The sequence below is a fragment of the Ranitomeya variabilis genome, chromosome 4 (assembly GCF_051348905.1).
Source record: "Ranitomeya variabilis isolate aRanVar5 chromosome 4, aRanVar5.hap1, whole genome shotgun sequence".
In the NCBI taxonomy this organism is placed as follows: domain Eukaryota; kingdom Metazoa; phylum Chordata; class Amphibia; order Anura; family Dendrobatidae; genus Ranitomeya; species Ranitomeya variabilis.
In genome coordinates, this window is record NC_135235.1 from 623,817,079 (window position 1) to 623,836,318 (window position 19,240).

Genomic DNA, 19,240 nt, shown 5'->3' on the forward strand with positions numbered 1-19,240 from the left:
ATTTTGGAGGTCCTCCAAAACAGACAGTACCATATCGGGGACTCAATGAGGAAAAGACCATTGTAGGGCACTTCTTAACAAAAAAAAAAAAAGTCCAATTTATTTTGGAAGACACATGATGTCACTATATGACATCATCAAAAGCTCACAAGAAGGATGTCACAGTCTGCCTCTTTAAGACAAGCGTCCTCCAACATATAAATATTAATGTGTGTCATTACCTAATGTGTGGGTATTGATTACAAAGTGCCCTGTTGGGTTCTGCAGATGATGACGGCAAACTCCACTAAGGAATAATGACTAATCATCTATATGGAAAAAGCTCGATGCGAACAGCCGCTCCAAATCCGGGCCTGGGTGGACGGCAAGGTTGTTTATGTGATTGCAGATGCGAACTTGGCTCCGATAGCAATTTGAGGACCCATCAGGTCCAAGTGACCCAGGAAATATAAGACAGTCAGTACACAAAGTCTGCAGCTCCACAGCAGCCGGTATCCGACAGCACCCAGACGTGACCCTGATGGTAAATATTTGGCTTAATTTGAGGCTAGAAACAAAACAAAACAAAAAAAAACATGTTTCCGAAAATCCTTGGGAGGAAGTTGTGGCTGCAGAGGGATTTAGCTAATATATGTTACAAATAAAAAATATAAAAATTGTGAAAAAAAAAATCTAATTAAATATACCGGTAACTTTAATAGTGACTCCCATCATTAAAAGTTATCACCTATGTAAACGATGAGCCCCCAGGGTCCACCACCAAGAACGGGCATGGAAAGAGTGGTGGCTCAACCATTCATTCTCCAAAGGATTACTCGGCTACCTCTAGGAATCTCAAAGAATGAATGGAGGGGCTGACACTCCACTCCAACGGGGTACTTCATCGTCTCGATCTAAGAATTGGTGAGGGGTCCCATCGGAAGGACCCTCCACTAATCCGGAAGTTACTATCTTTTGGATGGAAGTTACTCTTTAATTAGGAGCCAGAGTACTTCATGCCTCAGTGGGGCGGGGGGGGGGGGGGGGGGTGGGGGGGGGGTCGTCAGTGTTTCCAAAGGCACAAAGCTTTTTCACCCATAATTTGGCCGACTGTCCCGGCCTGATAACCTGAGTACAACTACAATGCCCCGATCGAGATAGGAATAGCACCAGACACTTAAGGCACAGACTAGCCCTTTAAACTGATGGTGAAGCCAGGACTATTAGGATTAATTTACATAAAAAAACAACCATTTCCTAAACTCAGAAGAAAGTATTATCAGTCACAAAAAGAGAAAGTTCGGACTTACATAGATGAGTCCCGAGTAATATCTGTCCTTTAGGTTGTGCAGGACGGAGGCTTCGTTGAGGCACGTCAGCTCCGCCATGTCTTCCACCTTGGAGAACTTCGGGGGGTTCATCTTCTGGATGTCGTCTTTGTTTACCATGGCCTTCTTGCCATTCTCCGCTAGCTCCACCACTACCTCATCACCCTTCTCCTCTTTGATGCTGGCTGCCTCGAACCCATGCCGTTCCGACGGCACCCACACTAGCTTCTTGGCCGTCCAGTCAGCCTGGGTGGCTGGATTGTAGACCACATCGCGGTCCACAAAGAGGTATCGCTCGGGGTCATCCTGCCCCACTCTCTGAGACATCATCACTAGGAGTCTCTAGGAATCACCTATGGAGAGAAGACACAAACCAGACTTATCAGTTAAGCTTAGATACACTGGATCAGCAGACAGTATCACACATGATAGGCTTAAGGTACCTTCACACATAACGATTTCGTTAACGATATCGTTGCTTTTTGTGACGTAGCAACGATATCGTTAACAAAATCGTTATGCGTGACAGCGACCAACGATCAGGCCCCTGCTGGGAGATCGTTGGTCGCTGCGAATGATCAGGACCTTTTTTTGGTCGCTGATCACCCGCTGTCATCGCTGCATCGGCGTGTGTGACGCCGATCCAGCGATGTCTTCACTGGTAACCAGGGTAAATATCGGGTTACTAAGCGCAGGGCCGCGCTTAGTAACCCGATGTTTACCCTGGTTACCATTATAAATGTAAAAAAAACAACAACAAAAAAACACTACATACTTACATTCCGGTGTCTGTCACGTCCCTCGCCGTCAGCTTCCCGCACTGACTGTGAGCGCCGGCCGTAAAGCACAGCGGTGACGTCACCGCTGTGCTTTACGGCCGGCGCTGACACAGTCAGTGCGGGAAGCTGACGGCGAGGGACGTGACAGACACCGGAATGTAAGTATGTAGTGGGTTTTTTTTACATTTACAATGGTAACCAGGGTAAATCGTTAAGTGTAACGGTACCTTTAGATTTACCAAGTCATGCAGACTAGTCGTTCACCAACAGTAAGTATAATGTTGTAGTCCAGAAAAAAATAAAAGTAATCACAAATTTATGTAACTAACAATACATGGTCACCAGAAATTCTGACTTTGAAATGTGATCATTTCTTTTCCACCAAATTATTATGATACCAAAATAATCAGAAGATACCCTACTACTGTATATGTAGATGTAACCTGTCTATTATCTTGTACACAGGGAACAGTATTATAGTAGTTATATTCTTGTACATAGGGGCCAGTATTATAGTAGTTATATTCTTGTACATAGGGACAGTATTATAGTAGTTATATTCTTGTACATAGGGGGCAGTATTATAGTAGTTATATTCTTGTACAGATGAAGCAGTATTATAGTAGTTATATTCTTGTACATAGGGACAGTATTATAGTAGTTATATTCTTGTACATAGAGGCCAGTATTATAGTAGTTATATTCTTGTACATAGGGGCAGTATTATAGTAGTTATATTCTTGTACATAGGGACAGTATTATAGTAGTTATATTCTTGTACATAGGGACAGTATTATAGTAGTTATATTCTTGTACATAGGGGGCAGTATTATAGTAGTTATATTCTTGTACATAGGGGGCAGTATTATAGTAGTTATATTCTATATTATCTACTATATAATTGTCTAAGGGTCACTTCCGTCTGTCCTTCTGTCTGTGTCACGGATATTCATTCGTCGCGGCCTCTGTCTGTCATGGAATCCAAGTCGCTGATTGGTCTCGCCAGCTGCCTGTCATGGCTGCCGCGACCAATCAGCGACGGCCACAGTCCGATTAGTCCCTCCCTACTCCCTTGCAGTCAGTGCCCGGCGCCCGCTCCATACTCCCCGCAGTCACCGCTCACACAGGGTTAATGCCAGCGGTAACGGACCGCGTTATGCAGCGGGTAACTCACTCCGTTACCGCCGCTATTAACCCTGTGTGACCAAGTTTTTACTATTGATGCTGCCTATGCAGCGTCAATAGTAAAAAGATCTAATGTTAAAAATAATAAAAAAAATAAAAAATCATTATATACTCACCTTCTGACGCCTTTCCAGTGTCTTGCGACGCTCCGGTGACCGCTGCATGCAAGCGGCAGGTTCCGGTGGCAAGGATGGTATGCGAGTAGGACCTGCCATGACGTCACGGTCATGTGACCGCGACGTCATCACAGGGCTTGCGCGAGAAGGACCTGCCATGACGTCACGGTCATGTGGCCGCGACGTCATCACAGGTCCTGCGCTCATACCAAACCTGGGACCGGAAGCTGCCGCATACTACGTGGCTGGGCTATATGCTACGTGGCTGGGCCATATGCTACGTGGCTGGGCCATATGCTACGTGGCTGGGCCATATGCTACGTGGCTGGGCCATATGCTACGTGGCTGGGCCATATGCTACGTGGCTGGGCAATATGCTACGTGCTGGGCAATATACTACGTGGCTGGGCAATATACTACGTGGCTGGGCAATATACTACGTGGCTGGGCAATATACTACGTGGCTGGGCAATATACTACGTGGCTGGGCAATATACTACGTGGCTGGGCAATATACTACGTGGCTGGGCAATATACTACGTGGCTGGGCAATATACTACGTGGCTGGGCAATATACTACGTGGCTGGGCAATATACTACGTGGCTGGGCAATATACTACGTGGCTGGGCAATATACTACGTGGCTGGGCAATATACTACGTGGCTGGGCAATATACTACGTGGCTGGGCAATATACTACGTGGCTGGGCAATATACTACGTGGCTGGGCAATATACTACGTGGCTGGGCAATATACTACGTGGCTGGGCAATATACTACGTGGCTGGGCAATATACTACGTGGCTGGGCAATATACTACGTGGCTGGGCAATATACTACGTGGCTGGGCAATATACTACGTGGCTGGGCAATATACTACGTGGCTGGGCAATATACTACGTGGCTGGGCAATATACTACGTGGCTGGGCAATATACTACGTGGCTGGGCAATATACTACGTGGCTGGGCAATATACTACGTGGCTGGGCAATATACTACGTGGCTGGGCAATATACTACGTGGCTGGGCAATATACTACGTGGCTGGGCAATATACTACGTGGCTGGGCAATATACTACGTGGACATGCATATTCTAGAATACCCGATGTGTTAGAATCGGGCCACCATCTAGTAGTAGTTATATTCTTGTACATAAGAGCAGTATTATAGTACCGTATATACTCGAGTATAAGCAGAGACCCCTAACTTTGCCACAAAAAACTGGGAAAACTTAATGACTCGAGTATAAGCCTAGGGTGCGAAATGCAGCAGCTGCCGGTAAATGTCAAAAATAAAAATAGATACCAATAAAAGTAAAATTGATTCAGACATCAGTAGGTTAAGTGTTTTTGAATATCCATATTGAATCAGGAGCCCCATATAATGCTCCATACAGTTCATGATGGCCCCATAAGATGCTCCATACAAAATATGCCCCATATAATGCTGCACAAATGTGGATTATGACGCCATAAGATGCTCCATTCAGTAGCTATATTCTTGTACATCGGATCAGTATTATAGTTGTATTCTTCCATCTGTGTGGGAGGGACAAACAAAACAGAAGGCCGATATTTAGTATGTGATTTAGCAATGAGGACACTACTATCGCCTGTGATAGGGATTGCATACAAACTAGCACTTCCCAAGCAATACATGCCAGGTTTTACCACTTCCCAGGAGACATCCTACTAGTGTCTGGATTTTGCTGTCTCACAGTAGGGGATGTACTTGGTAATCAGACTGGATATAGCCTTCCCATTATTACAGAGCTGGGTGACTAATGACTTCACCTGTTGCTTCTTTCCTGGCACAGCTCGACCCTTGTTAAACTCCAGGAAGCCTATCAGTGTGTGTCATCCAATCCACTACAGAACCATAACATCATCTCACTGAACTCCGCAGATCGCATCTTCGCCCCCTCCCCTGATGCTTCTCTGAATAAATATACCCACCCAAAATTTAGCATTGACAACCACTGAGCCCATTCTTGCCCACTGAAAGTCCAAAACATGGCAACTGCTCAACTCGTTGGCGCAATATATATATATATCCCCGTAATGACCGCCAATAGGTCTTTTTGCTGACCTGAGATATAAGAGAATAGCCTCCCCATACAGGTGACAATCCTGCAGCTGCCGGCTGCACACTATAGCTGACAACTTGCTGCATTAGCCACGATCAGTGTTGGCACTGTCAATGCCTGTTTAACCCTCTAGATGATGCATATAAATGGTTAGAGTGTGGGGGGCTCCTCTTTAACCCCATCGGCACTCTGAGATCATGATTGTCCTGATCTTTGCCATGGCAATTCATGGCCAAATAACGGCCTTAGAGTCTGCCGGCTATAGCGGCCTATTCAGAAGTTAGAGGCATTTAGGTGGTAAAAATGCACTTTTGCCTTCCTATCATGTCACTGCATTGATTCCTGAAAATCACCAGACCGAAGTTTTTAATATGGCGAGGGGCACTGTTTTTAAAATGTTATCACTTTTGGGGGTTTCCCAATATATGGGACCCCCAAAGTCATTTCAAACCTGGATAGGTCCCTCAAAAAATACATTTTGTTAAATTTCCTTGAAAAAATGAAAAATTACTGCTGCATTCTTAAACCTCCTAAAAGGTTGCTAGTTTAACATTTTTCTCAAATTTCTGATAATTTTTGTAAATTAACACAAAACATTTACCTAAATTTACCATTATCATAAAGCATAATGTGTCACGAAAAAAAACCAAAAATCACTGGGATTTGTTGAAGCGTTCTAGAGTTGCTACCACATAAAGTGACACTGGTCAGATTTAAAAAAAACTAGGAAAAAAGGCGACAGAACCTTTTATACTGTTACCAAAAAGTTGAGTGGTAATGCCTTACTCCTCTCCTGTGGTGGCACTGCAGGGAAACCGAACATGTACTTCCAGGATTCCCCATAGATCACAGCTGATCACTCAGGTCAAAAACAGAGAAGCTTCTCTAAAAGGGGCAGTTAAAGGGAATCTGTCACCCCCAGGTGTGTATAGCTTACTTTTATCCCCAATTAGTGCAGCACGGTTGTAGAGCATGCCACAAAGAAGGTCAGGATAGTTCTGGAACAGAAAAATATTTGTGTGTTGAGATTTTGAAGAAGACCAGGTACCAAGTTCACATGATGGGTGAATGCACTGTCAACTAGTCAAAGCGCATATATCACTCCCTGGGACGTATATGACCTATTAATATGGGCATACGGGTAATGGAAATGTTACACTGGTCCTACCTGTATGCCTCATAATAATGGTCCTGATGCTGAGAAATGTCATTCTGTCTTTATGCTAATGATATCTTCCAGGCTCATGGGCGTGCGGTGCTGTAAGAAATCCCTGCCTGCTTTCCTCATTGTAACACTACCCCCCTCCCATGTATGTCAGTTATGGCCCCGGAATCCCGCACCTGGATTTCTTCCAGGCACCACACGCCCCAGAGTCTGGAAGAAATCCATAGCATAAAGACAGAATATAACATTTCTCAGCATCAAGACCAATAATATGAGGCATACAGGTAGGAATAGTGTAACATTTCCATTACCTGTATGCCCAGATTAATAGGTCATATACCGTATGTCCCGGGGGTGACCGATTCCCTTTAACTAGTTGGCATTTACCTAGCATGTGATGTTGGTACCTTGTCTTCCTCAAAATCTCAACTATTAATATTTTACTGGACCAGAACTATCCTGACCTTCTTTATGGCATGCTCTACAACCATGCTGCATAAATTGTGGATAAAAATAAGCAAGACGCCTCAGAAAGTCCTTTCCATCGAGTTCTGGGAAAAACGTCCAGTTGGATGGCAAGTAGAGATTTCACATACTGCACTCCCAAAGCGACAAATGTGAATATCTTTGCAAGGAAACGAGACAGTGCAAAAAGAAACATAGCTGCAGAATCTGGAATCTCATATTTTATGAGGTACCAGTATTTAATTTTTTGGGTCAAGTGATAGGTCTTAAATTACAGCAGCGGGTGTCACAAAAAAACACAGTGATCCAACAGATATCACCTACGGGATAGGTGATAACGTGCTCAAACCAAATCAAATACTTCCAACTCAAACCTGCTAACACACTGTGCCACGGTTTGTCATTTGATGGGTTTTTTTAAGTCATTTTTTTGTCGTGTTATGCATGTAATTTGTTTTGCGCCAAATTATTTGAAACGACATAGGTGGTTTATGAATTTTGCGCAAAATGTAAAAAAAAAAATGTCTTTAACCTTGCAATAAAAGGTGCGATGTTCTGCTAAAAAGATTCAAAATTTTAGGCATAAATAATATCACTCTGCGGGAGTACTGGGGTACATTGGTGCAGAAGTTTTCTAAAAGTCGCAATTGATTAATTGACTGAAAACATCAGAAACCAAAAACCAAGCCTGCATTACCTAGCATATATGGGACGCCGCGTGGGGGCTCGCGCCGCATATAGGGGACGCCGCGTGGGGACTCGCGCCGCATATAGGGAAGGCCGCGTGGGGACTCGCGCCGCATATAGGGAAGGCCGCGTGGGGACTCGCGCCGCATATAGGGAAGGCCGCGTGGGGACTCGCGCCGCATATAGGGAAGGCCGCGTGGGGACTCGCGCCGCATATAGGGAAGGCCGCGTGGGGACTCGCGCCGCATATAGGGAAGGCCGCGTGGGGACTCGCGCCGCATATAGGGAAGGCCGCGTGGGGACTCGCGCCGCATATAGGGAAGGCCGCGTGGGGACTCGCGCCGCATATAGGGAAGGCCGCGTGGGGACTCGCGCCGCATATAGGGAAGGCCGCGTGGGGACTCGCGCCGCATATAGGGAAGGCCGCGTGGGGACTCGCGCCGCATATAGGGAAGGCCGCGTGGGGACTCGCGCCGCATATAGGGAAGGCCGCGTGGGGACTCGCGCCGCATATAGGGAAGGCCGCGTGGGGACTCGCGCCGCATATAGGGAAGGCCGCGTGGGGACTCGCGCCGCATATAGGGAAGGCCGCGTGGGGACTCGCGCCGCATATAGGGAAGGCCGCGTGGGGACTCGCGCCGCATATAGGGAAGGCCGCGTGGGGACTCGCGCCGCATATAGGGAAGGCCGCGTGGGGACTCGCGCCGCATATAGGGAAGGCCGCGTGGGGACTCGCGCCGCATATAGGGAAGGCCGCGTGGGGACTCGCGCCGCATATAGGGAAGGCCGCGTGGGGACTCGCGCCGCATATAGGGAAGGCCGCGTGGGGACTCGCGCCGCATATAGGGAAGGCCGCGTGGGGACTCGCGCCGCATATAGGGAAGGCCGCGTGGGGACTCGCGCCGCATATAGGGAAGGCCGCGTGGGGACTCGCGCCGCATATAGGGAAGGCCGCGTGGGGACTCGCGCCGCATATAGGGAAGGCCGCGTGGGGACTCGCGCCGCATATAGGGAAGGCCGCGTGGGGACTCGCGCCGCATATAGGGAAGGCCGCGTGGGGACTCGCGCCGCATATAGGGAAGGCCGCGTGGGGACTCGCGCCGCATATAGGGAAGGCCGCGTGGGGACTCGCGCCGCATATAGGGAAGGCCGCGTGGGGACTCGCGCCGCATATAGGGAAGGCCGCGTGGGGACTCGCGCCGCATATAGGGAAGGCCGCGTGGGGACTCGCGCCGCATATAGGGAAGGCCGCGTGGGGACTCGCGCCGCATATAGGGAAGGCCGCGTGGGGACTCGCGCCGCATATAGGGAAGGCCGCGTGGGGACTCACGCCGCATATAGGGAAGGCCGCGTGGGGACTCATGCCGCATATGGGGGGGGGGGCGGAAGGGGAGAATGAAGATGAGGCAGAACTGGAGTCGTTTTCCACTCACTATGCAATGGTACTGCAGCATGGGCCCGTTCAAACCAGTAACGCCATATTTTCAAATATCACCATTCCACTAGTAAAGCTACATGCCGCCTTTTCAAAAATGCCAGTTTACAAATGCCCTACACCTTGTTAATATTGGCACGTAATACACCCCCCGCTAGTAATACCACCACCTCATGCCCTGTCAATACCCCCAGTAAAATGCAGTTTAAAAAAAAAAAAAAGGTCAGGAGCGCTGGCATCTCATGGTGGGTACGAGAAGCATGAGACTAATCAGCCCTCGGCCCCCTGCCTTGAAATATGAGAAAAATTTAAAGAAAAATAAATACTTAGAAGAAGAATTCAATCTTGATTGGAAATTAGCATAATGACGATTATAAGGTTGGGAAGATTACAGGCAGGGCGACGTTACGATAACGCGGGCGTAATACCCGCTACCTAATAATCCGGATACAGACAGTCAGGTTAATTCACCTAACAACGGCCCCCCAGACCCGAAGGTGAATGGGAAGAGTACGGCTGTGCAGGCTAATGCAGGGGGTGACAGGCAGCGGCAGATTTTTTGGGCAGAACGGGTACACGAGGGGGCTGGAGAGATAGCGGTACGTTCCTCTAGGAGGTGGGCAGGCTGGTGCTGGAGGGGGCACAGAGGAGGGGGCTAGACAGAGGAGGACTGACTGAGCGCATGGAAGCTGCAAGTCATGATGTAGACAGGCTCTTTGTTCCCCTCGAGCTGCTGCAATAAGAGATCTGAGCAGCCGCCCACCCAGCACAGGGTAACTGTTCTCCACACTTGTTCCTCCAACTTAACCCGTTTCTTGCCATCCCCTCCCCCCTAAACAAGGTCAAGCTGAAAACAGCTCAAAAGCAAGACCTGGGTGGTGTCCCTGATGTGGAGCAAGATGTTCTGCAGCAGGAGAGGCAGCCAGATAAGACATGCCCTCAGCCAGAAGAAGGAGATGGCACCCTCTGCCCGACGTGTGTGCCACAAGCAGACGACAGTGTGCGGGCAGGCCTGAGACACATGGGCACCAGACTGAGGGAGGGGGAGAGAAAGATCAAGCTGCCCTTGAAGGCAACCAGCAAGGCAGGAGTAACCCATATGGCCAACTGCTTAACCCTTCCTCTGCTGCAGCGAGGAAAAACATGGCCGCCTCCACGATCCCTGAATGAATGGGGAAGGACCGGCGGGCAGCATGGCATCTTCCCTGGCAGAGTCAAACACCTTGTCCCTGCAGACATAGTTAGCCCACTCATCTACCAAGAAACCTTCATTTAGGGATCAAATCAAGGTGGACACCATTGTCATTCAAAAAAGGGGAGGGGGACGCCTAAAGGAATACTTGAGGGTACCAGGAAGAAGGGGATCACGTTACAAGTATTAGACCCCACAGTTATCCAAGGGGAATACTTGGGGATTGGTGCAGGGCACACATCCTGGCACTGGCAGAGAAATGCAACAACTTGGAAACAATCATTTGTTACAGCTTGGTATCAAATACTTATTGGGGAAGGAAAGGCATCATACTAAAAATGTTTGTGTATTTGGGTGCTAATGCTCACACCCTGGAATTAGGGAATCCTAGAGGTTGGGGCAGCTCCTTAACAAGTGGCTGAACCAGAGCTCAGGGCACTTCAAGGGGTTCAGTTGTTAAGACGGGGGGAAAAAATTCAGGGCAAAATCTGGGAATGGTGTGTATTAGAAAAGAGCCCATAACCTGGGTATGAGGCACTGCCTGGGTATGGGATAAGGGAAAAGGGGCACCGCCTGGGTATGAGATACCGGAAAAGGGGCACCGCCTGGGTATGAGATACCGGAAAAGGGGCACCGCCTGGGTATGAGATACCGGAAAAGGGGCACCGCCTGGGTATGGGATACCAGAAAAGGGGCAACGCCTGGGTATGGGATACCAGAAAAGGGGCACCGCCTGGGTATGGGATACCAGAAAAAGGGCAACACCTGAGTATAACAATCTTTATTTTTATATAGCGCTAACATATTTCCGCAGCACTTTACAGTTTGCACACATTATCATCACTGTCCCCGATGGGGCTCACAATCTCAATTCCCTATCAGTATGTCTTTGTAATGTGGGAGGAAACCGGAGTACTCGGAGGAAACCCACGCAAACACGGGGAGAACATACAAACTCCTTGTAGATGTTGTCCTTGTGGGATTTGAACCCAGGACCCCAGCGCTGCAAGGCTGCTGTGCTAACCACAATCACCGTGCCGCCTGGGTATGAGATACCGGAAAAGGGGCACCGCCTGGGTATGAGATACCGGAAAAGGGGCACCGCCTGGGTATGAGATACCGGAAAAGGGGCACCGCCTGGGTATGAGATACCGGAAAAGGGGCACCGCCTGGGTATGAGATACCGGAAAAGGGGCACCGCCTGGGTATGAGATACCGGAAAAGGGGCACCGCCTGGGTATGAGATACCGGAAAAGGGGCACCGCCTGGGTATGAGATACCGGAAAAGGGGCACCGCCTGGGTATGAGATACCGGAAAAGGGGCACCGCCTGGGTATGAGATACCGGAAAAGGGGCACCGCCTGGGTATGAGATACCGGAAAAGGGGCACCGCCTGGGTATGAGATACCGGAAAAGGGGCACCGCCTGGGTATGAGATACCGGAAAAGGGGCACCGCCTGGGTATGAGATACCGGAAAAGGGGCACCGCCTGGGTATGAGATACCGGAAAAGTGGCACCGCCTGGGTATGAGATAGTAGAGAAAGGGCACAGCCTGGGTATGAGATAGTAGAGAATGGGCACAGTCTGGGTATGAGATAATAGAGAATGGGCACAGTCTGGGTATGGGGAACTATTAGCTTAAGGGCATAACCTGGGTATGGAGCAAATGATAAAGAGTATCACTTTTATATGCAGTTTTGAGGTATATTATATTATAGAAGGGGCGGGCAAGCCTGGGTAAAAGCAATGATATTACTCAACCAAAGGACTATTTACTCACACATAGGGCACAATGGAGCAGTATTACTGGGGGGCACCACCCACACATTGGGTCAATGGAGCAGTATTAGCGGGGGGCATCACCCACACATTGGGTCAATGGAGCAGTATTAGTGGGGGGCATCACCCACAGAGGGGGCACAATGGAGCAGTATTACTGGGGGCATCACCCACAGAGGGGGCACATTGGAGCAGTATTACTGGGGGCATCACCCACAGAGGGGGCACATTGGAGCAGTATTACTGGGGGGCATCACCTACACATGGGGCACATTGGAGCAGTATTACTGGGGGCATCACCCACAGAGGAGGCACATTGGAGCAGTATTACTGGGGGGCATCACCCACAGAGGGGGCACATTGGAGCAGTATTACTGGGGGGGCATCACCTACACATGGGGCACATTGGAGCAGTATTACTGGGGGGCATCACCCACAGAGGAGGCACATTGGAGCAGTATTACTGGGGGGCATCACCTACACATGGGGCACATTGGAGCAGTATTACTGGGGGCATCACCCACAGAGGAGGCACATTGGAGCAGTATTACTGGGGGCATCACCCACAGAGGGGGCACATTGGAGCAGTATTACTGGGGGGCATCACCCACAGAGGGGGCACATTGGAGCAGTATTACTGGGGGGCATCACCTACACATGGGGCACATTGGAGCAGTATTACTGGGGGCATCACCCACAGAGGAGGCACATTGGAGCAGTATTACTGGGGGCATCACCCACAGAGGGGGCACATTGGAGCAGTATTACTGGGGGGTATCACCCACAGAGGAGGCACATTGGAGCAGTATTACTGGGGGGCATCACCCACAGAGGGGGCACATTGGAGCAGTATTACTGGGGGGCATCACCTACACATGGGGCACATTGGAGCAGTATTACTGGGGGCATCACCCACAGAGGGGGCACATTGGAGCAGTATTACTGGGGGGCATCACCTACACATGGGGCACATTGGAGCAGTATTACTGGGGGCATCACCCACAGAGGAGGCACATTGGAGCAGTATTACTGGGGGCATCACCCACAGAGGAGGCACATTGGAGCAGTATTACTGGGGGGCATCACCTACACATGGGGCACATTGGAGCAGTATTACTGGGGGCATCACCCACAGAGGGGGCACATTGGAGCAGTATTACTGGGGGGCATCACCCAGAGGGGGCACAGTGGAGCAGCATTAGTGTGGGCACCCCTCACCCTTGGGCCATTAGGAGGCTACACTGATGTGGTATGGGGGGCATCACCTGGGCACTGGGTGGTCACCAGTGACAGAAGCCTCCACTCAGGACAATTACTAGGAATTCTCCATACTCTGCAGCCGGCTGCATTATGGGGGGTTACATACAGCACAGCCCTGCTGAGTATGGGGGGCGGCTCACTAATCCCCCCGGCGGGGCAATAACATTATAATAAGCTAATATTACCATTATCATGAAAATCTCCAGCCGAGAACCCGCCCCGGCCACCATCCCCCTCTTACCGGCGGCTCCTGGGCTCCCTCTCTGTCTCTGCGCCTCCCGGTAGCCACCAGCCCGTCACCTCACCGGGAACGCCCACAGACACTAGGAGGAGCCTTTCAAACCTCACCGCCTACTCTATTGGCCAGCTCTGTCTGTCCTCCGCCCCATAGCTCCGCTGTGATTGGCTATCAGTGCCGTCAATCATTTAGAAACCGTTACTTCGCTCCCACTCCATCACTTTTTTTCCCTTCATTTATCCCGCCTTCTCCTGCAGGACATAGGCTGGAGATAGCTGTCAATCATTAATGCTGCATTCCTATTGGCTAGCATGGTTTCCATGGGACCCAGCAGCGTAGGCGGGTCTCTTTTGGACCGGGATTGTACAAGTTTGATTGACAGCTGAGTGAGCCCCACGTGGGTGTAATGCTGATTAGAAGAGGCCCAGGTAAGAATGCGTCTATTATCCCCCAATCTGTCCTCACGCCCCAGTAGTGAAGCCCCCAATGTGGCAAATCTTGGCTGCAGATACTGTCGCGCACCAGTGGCAGAAATAATGATGATTTATTTCTCAGGCCACGCCCCTCATGACTAGCCACACCCACTTTTCAAAAATTTGCCAGAGAAGCTTTTTTTTTTGTTGCATCTATTGTGCCCCAGAATTATGCAGTTGGTTAACCCCTTAAGGACTGATAACATGAGGTCTTTACGGTGATACTAAACGTATAGTTTTAACACCTTCACGACATCGGCCGTAAACGGTAACGGTGCTTGTCGGAAGCTGGTGCATGGAGGGGTCATTTTTTTCCACAAAAAGTGCTGTAAGAAGCGATCAAAACTTCACATCTATCCCAAAATGGTACCAATAAAAACATTGAAGTCATCACCACACAGCCCCATCTGCCGAAAGTAAAAATGTTACGTTTCTCGGAAAATGGCGACACAACCCCCCCCCCCCCCCCCCAACATTTTTTTTCCTCAAACCTGATTTTTTTTCACCACTACCATAATAAGAAACATGGACATGTTTGGTATCGCCGTAATCATGCTGTTGAGGAGAATCATACTGCAAGGTCATTTGTACCACAAAATGTACACCGTAAAAACAATTCCCCAAAATATTGTCAGAATTGGGGGGTTTTCACGATTTCACCGCACTTGGAATTTTTGTTTCCTAATTTTTAGCACTCTACGTGGTAAAGTGAATGGTGTCATGCAAAAGTACAGCTCGTTCCGCAAAGAACAAGCCCTCATATGTCTATGTGGACAGAAAAATAAGAGTTGTGGCTCTGGGATTGCAGCATATAGTGGAAATCATGGCCGGTGACTGAGCTTCACTGGAGTACCAAGATGGCGGCGACAGGGGTCTTTACACCCTCGCCTGTAATAGTGATCCATAGGCGCCCTGCAGTCTTGATAAAGGGGGCCGATGGGAACAATGACACCAGTGAAATACTGGTGTCGGAGATTGACAGCAGCATGTAAATAGTTAACAGCAGCGATCAGAGCTCAGCTTCGGCCGTCGCCTATAGACACAGATGTAATATGGCTGGCACCTACCGCGTGAGGAGAGAGATCAGCTTCTGAGCCCCCTCCACGTGCGGTCACCCCAGCGCAGGGCGTGCAGTTACGCCCCTATGCATGAAGAGGTTAACAATTCTCTACAAATTGTGCAATGGTTCGAAAATTCACAGACGGTGAATCACCTGGATAATGAGAATGCGGCCATAACGCTGCACAAAAAGTGACTTCACATAAAAAGAGCGAAGAAATGATAAATAAGGCGCAAAAAGAAAATCGCCATTAGAACCATTTTTACTCTTGAAAAAGGTGCAGACGTAATAGAGAAGCAGCCCCGGGGTGTCTAATGAGTGTCACAAGCCTTAAAGGGGATGTTTGACCGCGCATCCTTTCCCATCCAGGATTATGTCAGGCCTCCACATAGCTGCCCGGACACATGGACGATCGGCAGGCAGCACACACGCGACATCAGTGCTTGTTACCTACCAGTGGGGAAGGGAGCATCGCTGGACAAACCCTTAAAGTCACAGGCGACTCACTGCCCAATCACAGCATACAATTACAACTCACCACATCTGTCAGGAAACCTCCAAACCTATAGGATATTTTGTCTCAGGTGGCACAAAACTTTTCGGTAATGTCACATGTGACTTGTTTGCAGCGCAAATCATTGACTATGTGACATTACAATCTTTGTGTTGTGAAGACATCTGGAGGAGGACAGAGGAGTCTGGAGGAGGATAGTAAAGTCTGGAGGGGTAAGGACGGGGTATGGAGGAGAACAAAGGTATCTGGAGCAGGACAGTGGGGTCTGGAGGAGGACAGTGGGGTCTGGAGGGGTAAGGACCGGGTATGGAGGAGGACAGAGGAGTCTAAAGGAGGACCGTGGGGTCTGGATGGGGAAGTAGAGGTATAGGGGAGGACAGAGTGGTCTGGAGGGGGGGAAGAAGGGGTCTGGAGGAGGACAGAGGAGTCTGGAGGACAGTGGGGTCTGGATGGGGAAGGAGAAGTATGGGGAGGACAGAGTGGTCTGCAGGAAGACAGAGGGTTTTGGAGGAGGATAATTGTTTCTGGTGGAAGATAAAGGAGTCAAGTAGAGGACAGAGGAGTCTGAAGGAGGACAGAGGAGCCTGGTGGAAGACAGAGTGGTCTGGAGGGGGAAGAAGGGGTCTGTAGGAGTACAGAGAAGTCTGGAGGACAGTGGGGTCTGGATGGGGAAGGAGAGGTATGGAGAGGACAGAGTGGTCTGGACGAAGACAGAGGGGTTTGGAGGAGGACAGATGTGTCTGGGGGAAGACAAAGGAGTCTAGTAGAGGACAGAGGAGTCTGACGGAGGACAGAGGAGCCTGGTGGAAGACAGAGAGGTACAGACGTATCTCGAGAGGGAAGGAGAGACTGGAAGAGTATAGAGGGGTGTGTAGTAGGGCTGAGTAGTATGGTAGAGGATAGAGGTTTCTTAAGGGGAGAGAGGGGTCTGGAGGAAGACAGAGAGGTCTGGAGCAGGCCAATGGAATCTGGAGGGGAAGAAGGGGTGGGAGGAGTCTGGTAGAGGACAGAGGGGTCTGGAGTAGGACAGTGGGGTCTGTGGGGCAGAAGGGTCTGCAAGAGGACAGAGAGGTCTAGAAGGGGATGGAGGAGGATGAAGAAGTCTGGAGTAGAACAGTGAGATCTAGAGAGGGAAGGAGAGATCTGGAGGAGGACAGAGGAGTCTGGTAGAGGAGTACAGAGAAGTTTAGAGAAGAACAGAGGAGTTTAGTGTAGACCAGCAAGGTCTGGAGGAGTACAGTGGGATCTGGAGGGCAGTGGGGTCTGAAAGGTTAAAGAGTGGTCTGGTGGAGAACATAGGGGCTGTGTAGGGGTTTGGAAAGGGGTAACAGGAGAACAGAGAGGTCTTGAGGGCAGGGAAAGGTGTTTGAAGGGGGGTGATAGTGAGATGTGTAGGAGAAAGGTTCTGGAGAGGGAAATAGAAGAGGAAAGAGGGAACTGGAGGGGTATAGAGGGCTCTGATGGGGACAAAGGGGTGGGGGACAGAGGGCGTCCAAAGTGCACGAACGGTCACAAAAAGTCCCTTGCAGACAGATTGCTGGTCGCTGGTGCACACAAGTTTTCTGCAATTTTACTATTTTTTACAGTGAAATTGCAGCTGTAAAATATTCACAGAACAGTAACTTGCCCCCATGTTTGTGGTCACGCAGCTTGGCTGAGAAAGGCTATTGCATGACTTTCTCGTACTTCACAAGTCGCATGCGATTTCCCCCTGTAGACCATGTTTAGCCCCCAGGCTTATGTGATATGAGCAGTGTACCTCACCTTCCCCCATCCCAGTAATGTCATTACTTCATGGCCCATTCATCCCGTTACATGTCACCTGACATCTTATTTAGTACAGGACTGAGTGACCGCACGCTCACTAGGCCCGATGATACAATTGTGGTCACGCTCTCCACATGTCACAGCAGCTTACACAGCGACTCCATGAAGCATGGTGACGTCACTATCTGGCTGGAAGTTCATGGACAGGGTATGGCGGTGACAGCCGCAGCTGCGATAGTTGTGGAGTGTCGCGCTGTCACATTGATGAGCTTGTTTTGCAGGTCTCCCCTGTTCTTTCTGACACATGACCTAATTTTCACTGTTGCTTTCTCTTATGATGGTTTACAACTCCTGTCTGTGAGAATCTATCCGACAAGAAGGGGAAATGTCGCGCCGGACAGCAGCCATTTTATTACACCATTCAGTGTATAACATTATCTTTTGGAAATTAGTCAATAAACTGTAGCTTCACTTCCAAAAGTAAGGCATTCCAGCTTCATAGCAACAGTGGTACAAGTGTCATAGCAACAATGGTACAAGCTTCATAGCAACAGTGGTACAAGCTTCATAGCAACAGTGGTACAAGTGTCATAACAACAGTGGTACAAGTGTCATAGTTACAGTGGTACAAGCGTTATATCAACAGTGGAACAAGTGTCATAGCAACAATGGTACAAGCTTCATAGCAACAGTGGTACAAGTGTCATAGCAACAATGGTACAAGCTTCATAGCAACAGTGGTACAAGTGTCATAGCAACAATGGTACAAGCTTCATAGCAACAGTGGTACAAGTGTCATAGCAACAATGGTACAAGCTTCATAGCAACAATGGTACAAGCTTCATAGCAACAGTGGTACAAGTGTCATTGCAACAGTGGTACAAGCTTCATCGCAACTGTCATGGATCGGGGGTGACCTTTGGCCAGCACACGGCTATCACATGTGCAGGGGGGCTTATCTTAGTTATCCCTCCACTGCTACAATGTGATGAAAACACAAACAAGGCTAATGACCTATCAATTTACCGCAGGGTCTTATTTTAGTTATCCCACTGCTGCTACAATATGAAGAAGACGAACTAGTAGTTTTATATTTTACTCCGAATAGGTAGGCAGTGTTTACAAAAGGTCTATTAAGATTTTACAATATGAGACAAAGTATATACAAGGCAATCACAAAATAAAAAAGGGATTAAAACAGAAATTAACACTCACATGTGCTCAGATCATCCTAGCTAAGGCCTCTTTCACACTTCAGTCTTTTGGCGTCAGTCTGAGACCGCCATTTTCCTCAAATAGTGGATCTGCCATTTTTTTCGGCGGATCCGCTATTTTCCCATAGACATGCATTAGCGACGGATTGTGGCGGATGGTCGTCCGTTCCATCCGCCATGCGACGGATCCGTCAAAATTTGGCGGACGTCGTCTAGACATTGACGGACATTGTAACGTTTTTCGTCTGCGCCGAAATGGCGGTTCGTGACGGATCTGTCGCGTCCGCCATTTCATAGAATGGCCGCCTATGGGCGATGGATCCGTCGCGCTGTCATTTGGCGGATCCGTCGCCCCAATCCGCTTTTTCAATTGCGCATGCTCCAAAAAGTAGATACTTTTCCCAGACAACCCCCAAGTAATGGATCCGTCAAAAAAACGGATCCGTTAGAACCGTTTTCTCAACAATTGTGACGGATCCGTCAATCCGTCAGTATGTCGGAGCTGACTGACGTCA

At 49.2% G+C, this 19,240-nt stretch overlaps 1 protein-coding gene across 4 annotated transcripts in view; it reads right to left on the reverse strand.

The window, feature by feature from the left end:
• The window catches only part of MYH10 (myosin heavy chain 10), a 147,397-nt gene that overhangs the window by 64,033 nt on the left and 64,124 nt on the right, over positions 1–19,240 (reverse strand). For 3 of the 4 annotated variants that reach the window (XM_077253532.1, XM_077253531.1, XM_077253529.1), the window contains exons 1-2: positions 13,701–13,837; positions 1,290–1,660 (exon numbers count right to left, since the gene is read on the reverse strand). In XM_077253532.1, the coding sequence (XP_077109647.1) occupies positions 1,290–1,637 (348 nt within the window). In that variant the 5' untranslated portion in view covers positions 1,638–1,660; positions 13,701–13,837. Of the gene's footprint in view, positions 1–1,289; positions 1,661–13,700; positions 13,838–19,240 lie in introns of those variants that run through there. The other variant, XM_077253530.1, reaches the window with a different exon arrangement.